Source organism: Hypomesus transpacificus, chromosome 5, assembly GCF_021917145.1.
Source record: "Hypomesus transpacificus isolate Combined female chromosome 5, fHypTra1, whole genome shotgun sequence".
Taxonomy (NCBI): domain Eukaryota; kingdom Metazoa; phylum Chordata; class Actinopteri; order Osmeriformes; family Osmeridae; genus Hypomesus; species Hypomesus transpacificus.
In genome coordinates, this window is record NC_061064.1 from 534,349 (window position 1) to 543,671 (window position 9,323).

At 55.8% G+C, this 9,323-nt stretch overlaps 1 protein-coding gene across 1 annotated transcript; it reads left to right on the forward strand.

The window, feature by feature from the left end:
• The first annotated feature begins 259 nt into the window (after positions 1-259).
• On the forward strand, positions 260-9,316 carry lrfn4a (leucine rich repeat and fibronectin type III domain containing 4a). Its single transcript, XM_047020079.1, has 3 exons — positions 260-1,422; positions 3,605-5,258; positions 7,827-9,316. The coding sequence occupies exons 2-3, from the start codon at positions 3,628-3,630 to the stop codon at positions 8,923-8,925; spliced, it is 2,730 nt and encodes a 909-aa protein (XP_046876035.1). The 5' UTR covers positions 260-1,422; positions 3,605-3,627; the 3' UTR covers positions 8,926-9,316.
• Positions 9,317-9,323: the final 7 nt, after the last annotated feature.

Consider the following 9,323-nt stretch of genomic DNA (forward strand, 5'->3'; position numbering starts at 1 on the left):
TTAATAGGCCTGGTGGGGGACTTGTGTGGTAGACCATGTGACTGCCTCTCAGGAAGTCCCCTCCATACTTTGCTTTGGATGAAAGCCTTTATCAAAAGGAACACGTTGTTGTCGTTATGACCGTGGAGTCTCATTCCAGACGTCTTAGCACAACGCTCCACTCGTCCTCCACCTGGTCGCAGGGCGTCCTTGATGTCACGTACAACGGCAACACGGAGGGCGACGGGGGCCTGCTACCTCCCAGGACCCCCCCCCCCCCCCCCCAGCGCCGTGGCAGCACCCCTTGGGGCGCAGGAACCAGCGCGTCGCTTTGAACCCAGAGGCGGAAAAGGAAGCGAGTCCCTGTGGTTTGGCTGCTTGGCAGATGATGATGATTATAATAATGATAATGTAGTAGGAATGTTATGACGGAGACACTGCCACCTCCAAACCCTCCTACACCTTCACACCCTTCAGCTTCTCATTTCAACCCGTCCTGCATGCTCATTTTCTTTTCCTCGCTGCCTCCGTTTCATTTCCCCTCCTCTCCGCCGCTACTGAAAGGCAGGACTGCTTCGGGCTCTCTCTCTATCTTTCTCTCTCTCTCTCTTCCACTCCCCTCCCTCTTCTCTCTTCTCAGTAGCATACACATTGCAGTCTCACTCTGCATCTCCCCATCTCTCTCGCACACACCGACACACACACACACGCTCGCTCTCCCTGCACCAAAAGCCACAAATCACGACTCGTGCTGCACAGGGATGTTGAAAGAGGAGACGTGCGTTGAAACAAGCGGCTGATTGAGTTGAGAGCGAGCTCGGACGGCAGGGGTAAAACATGCCATCGTTGTAGGTCATTGAAATCAGACGCAGAGAGCCTCTTCCCTCTCCTCAGCCCCGGTCAGCAGGAGGAGCGGACTAGCGGGGGGAGCCGGCGAGTGAGAAGGGAGGGTTGCACTCTTCCCTTCACAGGAGGGACGGCGGCGGCCAGTCAAGAGCAGGAGACGGGCAGAGACGGGAGAGGGGAGGGAGGGGGGCTGAGAGGACTTGCGCTGCTCTAACACAGATAACACAGACTCTGGGAAGTCGTAGAGCCTCACTGTTCTGCTCTGAGGACAGACGCGACGGGCGGGGAGGCAAGGGGCGGAATACAGATAACTCCGGGATAAAAAGATGAGACGCGGGGCGGACACGCAATCTGAGGAGAGGACCCTCCAAGTCGGAGGAATTGGTGAAAGGACGAACGGAGAGGTGAAGATGAGCCGATGAGAGGAGACGAGAGAAATGTTGCACACCTTTCATCCTTCTGGGGAAGAAGCGAGCCCGTCTGTGTATCCTTAGGGCTCATGCTTGAAAAACTAAATCGGATTATTTCAATTCATGCTCCAGTTATCACGAAGAATCAATAGATGTGGCTTTCTCAGAAGACACCCAAGCAACTTAAGTAAGTTGACAGTCCTTATTCGTCTAGTTTCAAAATGAGGTTTGTTTTACTGTAGATTTGACAGTGCACAATAAGGTGCAGGTTGATTATGTTTAGTTTTGTGACAAAATAAAAAATATCCTATTGTCTCTTGGCTGGTCTGTGGACTGCTCATATTATGGATTTAGAAAACTCACCTAGCAACAGCACAGAGGGAATCACGCAGAGAAGGACAATAAAGCCTAAAATAGTCATAAAGAATGATAAAACCTGAAAAGGATAACAATTGGAATAGGGAAATAAAAGCCGAGAACTGCTGGTCCTGTCAGCTTGGTAATGTTGGGGTTTGAAAGAGATGGATGGCAACAAAGGGAGAAGGAGGACTCGTGTTCTGAGGAGATCCCTACAGGACCCAGCAACATCATGACAGCAACATGGCACCCAGAAGCCTTGGATTAGGAAAGTCAATCATTACCATCCAGTTCACAGCCTTGACATCTTTTACTTCCAGAGCACACGCACACACACGCGCACACAGACCTGTAAATCCTCTCAGAGTCCCCCCTCCCTCCCATCCACCCAGACGGTGGTCACCAACTGTCAACATCCATCACTCCCTTCCTCCTGCCTCTCTGGCTCACTGCAGGTCATCTCCATTGGCTGCATGGTTTGTTTCTTGTTTTATAAGGCATCATCCATCATGCAGTCCTATAAAGCACACCCATACATGCTCATACACTGTGGCTGTCAAATAGTCTGCAAGTCAGGACCCTGTGTTTGCACAAACCCAGTTTCTACGCTGTAATCGTCTGGGTATTTATAGGCTGGATCATTAGTCTCCTTCTGGGCCCTTCATCATCTATTCTCATTCTCTGACACACACACACACACACACACACACACACACTAAAACCACACGCACACACACACACACACACACACTAAAACCACACGCACCACCTCACACACACTAAAACCACACGCACCACCTCACACACACTAAAACCACACGCACCACCTCACACACACACACTAAAACCACACGCACCACCTCACACACACACACTAAAACCACACGCACCACCTCACACACACACACACTAAAACCACACGCACCACCTCACACACACACACACTAAAACCACCTCTCTCTCACACACACACACACTAAAACCACACGCACCACCTCTCTCTCACACACACACACACACACCTCACCACACCGATCACACACACACACACCTCACCACACCACACCACACCACACAGATCACAGACACACACACCTCACCACACACAGATCACACACACACACACACACCTCACCACAACCACACACACACACCCCTCAACACATGCACCCCCCTCAAACAAACACCATACTTGGGAGAGCGTGACAGCAGTAGAAGCCTTACATAAGGCTCAAACGAGCACAAAATGAATATTCCAGAACCCGGTGAGACGCAGCAATGCTGGCGAGGCGTGACACAGTCACATTAATCATCATCATCGCCCCGTAATGGAAGTCAAACAATCCGGGGCGTTCAAGGTCCATTTGTACACAAGGACCTGAAGCCTCGGTCACACCACAGCCCTCATTCTGCTTCGTTTAGGAGGCAGACCTCTCTAACACCGGAGCTCAAGCCCATGTCATTTCTTCTCATTAGATAAAACGTGTTCATGAGTGTTCACTGGAGTGGTGCGAGTGGATTAACACACATTCAGACACACACACACACACAATACAGGCACAGGCGCACACACACACTGACAGACAATACAGACACACAAACAGGGGGCAATGCATCAGGTTAATGGGCCAATCAGTCTTGTGGCAGCAGAGGCAGGCAGTGATGGTGAGAACAAGCGGAGGGGCTCAGTGAATTGACACTGAGCAGTCCCGGCCACTGCGTCACAGCCAGTCAACACGGTCCTGCCAGAGCAGCCCTGGCCTGGGGCCGACATCACATCCTGTCTGTTCCCTCACCTAGGATCCCGCTCACATCTGGTGCACTAACACCGGTGCCAAGATGTTGACACCAACATCTTGTGACTGCTCTGCCAAGTTACTGCACCAGATCCACACATTTTAGGATTTCTTTCTTGCTTTCTTTTTTTGGGGGCAAAATGAATAGACACTCCATAAATACAGCAACATACTCAATAAATACAGCACGCTAATCAATGATTTGTTCCTCCACAGGTTCATGAACAACCGTTTCAACAATGCCTAAACCCCACTCCCAACACCAGTCCTCTCACGCGCCTCACCCACCACCTCCCGCCCCGCTCTCCACCCCCTCCCCGTGGAACGCCCTCCAACCCCCTCTGAGGCCCCCGGCCCGCCCCCAGGCCCCGCGCTTGGCCGTGTGGCTGGCCATGGTGACCTGTTCCTGGGTGGTGCTGCTCCAGAGCTTGGGGGTCTCAGCGGGGGAGACATGGGGCGTGGTGTCCATCTGTCCTGTCCACTGCGTGTGCCGGAACCTGTCCGAGTCCCTGAGCACGCTGTGCGTCAACAAGGGCCTGCTGTTCGTGCCGCCGGACATCGACCGGAGGACGGTGGAACTGCGGCTGGCGGACAACTTCATCCTGGAGGTGGGGAAGGTGGACTTTGCCAACATGACGGGCCTGGTTGAGCTGACGCTCTCCAGGAACACCATCCACACGGTGCGGCCGATGGCGTTCGCCGACCTGGAGAGCCTCCGCTCGCTGCACCTGGACACCAACCGTCTGACGGCGGTGGGGCCGCGCGACCTGGCCGGCCTGCTCAACCTGCAGCACCTCATCATCAACAGCAACCAGCTGACCTTCGTGTCGCCGGCGGCGTTCGACGACTTCCTCCCCACGCTGGAGGACCTGGACCTGTCCTACAACAACCTGCGCAAGGTGCCCTGGGAGGCCATCCAGAGCATGGCCAGCCTGCACACGCTCAACCTCGACCACAACCTCATCGACCACGTCGCCGAGGGCTCCTTCGGGGAGCTCTACAAGCTGGCGCGCCTCGACATGACCTCCAACCGCCTGCAGACGCTGCCGCCCGACCCCCTGTTCTCCCGCTCGCAGACGGGCGTGGTCAGCCCCACCCCTTACAACGCCTTCATCAGCCTGAGCTTCGGGGGGAACCCGCTGCACTGCAACTGCGAGCTGCTGTGGCTGCGCCGGCTGGTCCGCGGGGACGACATGGAGACGTGCGCCACGCCGGCGCACCTGGCCGGCCGCTACTTCTGGTCCATCCCCGAGGAGGAGTTCACCTGCGAGCCTCCGCTCATCACCCGCCACTCCAACAAGCTGTGGGTGCTGGAGGGCCAGCGGGCCACGCTACGGTGCCGCGCCATCGGCGACCCCGAGCCCGTCTTGCACTGGATCTCCCCCGACGACCGCATCGTGGCCAACTCTAGCCGCGTGCACTCGTACTACAACGGCACGCTGGACGTGCTGGTGACGCGCGCCCGCGACGACGGCACGTACACCTGCATCGCCATCAACGCCGCCGGCGAGGCCACGGCGCTGGTGGACCTCAAGATCATCCCCCTCCCGCACCGCGGCAACAACACGGTGCCCCTGACCAACCCACGGGGAGACCCCGGCTCCTCCGACATCACCAGCGGGAGGGAGGGCCGACTTGGGAAGGTGGGGGGAGGAGGGGTGGTGACCGTCAGGAACGCCAGCGGCGAGGGCGAGAGCGGAGAGAGGGCGGACGGCGAGAGCAGTGCCAGCGAGCGTCTGGTGGGGGTGCTGGGGGTGACCGCCACCTCGGCCCAGGTGCGCTGGCACGTGGGCCGAGCGCCCGGCCCCTACCTGGTGTGGATGTACCAGATCCAGTACAACTGCACCGCCGACGACGCTCTGGTCTACAGGTAAGCCCTCACCTGGCAGACAACACAACACGTCGGTTTTTTTCTTTTTTTATGTATTAATTTAGCCATTCTTTGATTTCTCCAAACTGACGTGAGAGGGGGGACAGGGGATTTGAACCGGCAATCCCTTGATCTGCAGACAAACACTACCAATACCCCAGTACAGTGAACCGAACAAAACACACTACTGCAGCAACAAACAACAACAAACAGCTTTACAGCAGTGCTCTCGAGCTCCAGATCAAGAGTGATTAACACAACATGTTACCTGGCAGAGGCACCAAAGCCGACTCCAGAGGTATCCCAGAGGGGGAGGGGGGGGGGGGTGTATTTATAGAGAGATGTGTGGAGAGACCGGCTAACTGGAAGAGAGCGTTTCAAGGCTCAGGGGACACCAGGATGAACTCCTTTAAGGAGGCCGTCCGACAGAGATGGGGACAGTGTCACATCCTATCCCTCTGACTGAAATGGAGATAAATAGGGAGAGAGAGGGTCTAGGGAGCGCTGAGGACTCGACTCCAAAGCCAGAGCTACGAGGGATGTGGTGAACAGTAATGCAGATGCAGGGGTTATGAAACACCATCTCCCGCTGCAAGACGCGTCGAGACAGATCTGTTTCGGGACGCATTAAAACACGCACACACACACCAAACACTGTTCTTTTCAAATGAGCAAGAACAAACTCTCAATGTTCAATCTCTCAGCAGGGAACGCTCCCCACCTCTATCTCTCTTTCTTCGACTCTCTCTCCCCACCACTCTCCAACACCGCATTACAAATCTGCAGTCGGTATCAAATAAGACATCAGAAAAAAGCTAGCCTACATTTGTTCAAATCGACTCTCTCGCTTGCCTGGAATCTAGGCTGGGGGTGTAGACGAGCACAACCGGGGGAGGAAGTGGAGGAGGAAGGGGGGGAGGGGGGGGTGAGGAGGCACGGGGGGAGGGGGGGGGGGGGGGGGGGGGGGGGGGGAGTTTCAGGGAAATGAATTAAAGCATTAACGTGATGCCCAGGCAGGATGCAGGCGGGAGGGAGGGAGGGTGAGGCTGGTCAGTGTTCCAAACAGCAGCCTCTGTCCTCTCCTCCCTCCTCAGCACCAAGCTCCACGTCTCTCTGCGAAGACACGGCAGATCTATCTGTACCCACACTTCACACGCAAGACGTGGCTCTTAGTCACTGGCCTTACGACAGACGATCAACACGCACTAATACAATCCCTGATTCTTCTCTAGTGACTAATGTGCGCATGGAGCGCATTTAAGACGGGGCTTCAATAGGGCTTATAATTCATAATCCCAACGGAATATTTAACAAACCCCATGGAGATAATAGCTTGCACGTCCCGAGTTAATGTTCCAAACAGAGCCTCCACTTTTCATTGTCATTAGCGAGCGCCTCTACATGGAGTAAAGCCCGCAGAGCAACAAAGCACCAAGACACCGGGAAGTCAGGATCTCTGGGAGCTGAGCTTCAGAGGGAGGCGGGGAGGGGAGGCAGCGAGGCAGCGAGGAAGCAAGGGCAAAGGGAAGGTTAACTGCAAGCACGGACCAAATTAGAAAGTGCTCAAGGTCTTCCTCCCAAGAGCTCGCTAGTATCCATCCGCGGTAAACACCAGGAAAAGCCTGGTTCAGAGCCTTTCAGGAAAACATCTTGTTTACGTTTGTACTACACGGGATTCCCCTGAGTCAGCACCAGTAGCATCAATAAGGTCTGTCTGTCTGTCTGTCTGTACCAGTTGATCAAAGAGGCTAGACAGTTAAAGGCCTGGCAGACAGACAGTTAAAGGCCTGGCAGACAGACAGTTAAATAGTTAAATGCCTGGCAGACAGACAGTTAAAGGCCTGGCAGACAGACAGTTAAATGCCTGGCAGACAGACAGTTAAAGGCCTGGCAGACAGACAGTTAAAGGCCTGGCAGACAGACAGTTAAAGGCCTGGCAGACAGACAGTTAAATAGTTAAATGCCTGGCAGGCAGACAGTTAAAGGCCTGGCAGACAGACAGTTAAAGGCCTGGCAGACAGACAGTTAAAGGCCTGGCAGACAGACAGGTAAAACCTGGCAGACAGACAGGTAAAGCCTGGCAGACAGACAGGTAAAGCCTGGCAGACAGACAGTTGGGGGGGGGGGGGGGGTAAGCGGATGCGTCATCGCCTTAGAGTTGTCTTGAATACCTCATCACTTGGCACGACACGTTTAAACGAAAAACATTTAATAAATAAGGCGCTTGTCGAGTCTGCATTCTGCCTCCCTGAATATCCCTCAATGCCCACTTACTACTGCCCCTCTGCTGCAAAGGATTATTGACTGGGGCATCTGAACAACAGCAGAGCAGGGCCAATACCTCTTCTCCATCAGTCTCCCCCTCTGGCAGCACATAATAGTCATTAGTACGCAGGGACTGCTCTACAGCCCATTGCATTTCACTGGATTCATCTCCTGCTCCTGTTCAGTCGAAGATATCCTGTTTCGCTGTTCAGCAAATGACTCATCACTGTCCCCCCCTCTCTCTCTCCCCCCCGCTCTTTCCCTATATCTCCCTCCCTCCATCCCCCCTCCCTCCCCTGCTAGGATCCTGCCTCCGACCAGCACCACCTTCCTGCTGAAGAACCTGGTGTCGGGGGCCGACTACAGCCTGTGTGTCCTGGCCATCTTTGACGACGGCCTGGCCTCGCTCTCCACCACCATGGTGCTGGGCTGCACACAGTTCAGCACCAAGGAGGACTACGCCGAGTGCCGCTCGCTGCAGGCTCACTTCCTGGGCGGCACGCTGACCGTGATGGTGGGCGGCGTGATCGTGGTGACCCTGCTGGTGTTCACCGTCGCCATGATGGTGAGGCACCGCGTCTGCGGGGACTGCCAGGACGACGGCCAGTACCCCGGCGGTCACCGCGGCGACGACGACGACGACTTCCTGGCCGCCAAAGGCGGCGTGGACGTTTATGCCCAGACCAACGGGAACGGGGGCGTGATGATGGTGGCGCTTCCCAACGCGATGTTGAGCCAGCAGGCCAAAGCGACGCCTCCCAAAACCAAACCGCAGGTCAAGAGCCGCGGCCGGACTCCGCCCAAGACGGAGAGGGCTGAGGCGGAGCAGGGCGGCGGCGTGGAGGGCAGCGGGCTGGAGGTGGCCGTGAGGGAGAAGAAGAAGTTCCCTCCCTTCACCCCCGAGAGGGATAGACTGACGCTGTACTACAGCCCAGAGAACACGTCCCAGACCTTGCCCAACCCCCGGGCCCTCAGGCAGCCGGGCGGACGGAAGGTACGCCACCGCGAGGAGGGGGAGCCAGACCTGGATAAGATGCTGGGCTCCCGCTACAGCCTGGGCTCCCGCTACAGCCTGGGTTCAGAGTCCTCCGGACACGGCGACATGACAGACTGGAGACCGACCCTGCGCCCCACGCGCAGCAGCTCCTTCGACGTGGGCGACGTCGCCACGACGACCACCAGCACCTGCTACGGCTACGCTAAGAGGCTGAGCATGATCTGGAACCGGCGGAGCCAGTCGCTGCAAGGCATGCTGGTCCAGTGCGCCTCCACGACCAGCAGCGCGGGCAGCGAGGCGCCGACACAGGGCATCGCCCACAGGTACCTGCACGAGTACAACACCTCCAACTCCAACTCCAACGCAAAGGCCAATCCTGGAGGCCTGGAGGAGAGCGTTGTCTGAAGGGACGTGGGGTCGGAAAGACCCGGAAACTGAACAGGATAAGAGAGGACACGTGTCCGTGTGTGTTTAGAATGACAGATGGGATATATTTGGGGGGGGGGGTGAGAGATTTGAGCAGAGAACGTTTGGGTTGGAGGACGGCTGGTTGCCGACGGATGGTTGCCAACGCTGCACGCATGGCACCTGATGACTCATGGAAGCAGCAGATATGTACACAGAGAACAGATTGAAGGCGAAACCGCACAAAGTGTGCAAGACTGTGAATGTGCTCCAAAGACTACTTTACTGGTTGTGGCCCTGAAAACATCATTGGGGGGTACCAAACTGAGACTTCTGCTCCAACAAGATTAATCAAAAAAATTTATGGTGAATTACTACAGTAAATAAAGCAACAATCT

Bases quoted from the DNA above. Each gene is read 5' to 3' on its own strand.
- lrfn4a (XM_047020079.1), top strand. From the start codon at position 3,628: ATGCCTAAACCCCACTCCCAACACCAGTCCTCTCACGCGCCTCACCCA. The intron at 5,259-7,826 runs GTAAGCCCTCAC...CTCCCCTGCTAG, and splicing joins GACGACGCTCTGGTCTACAG to GATCCTGCCTCCGACCAGCA.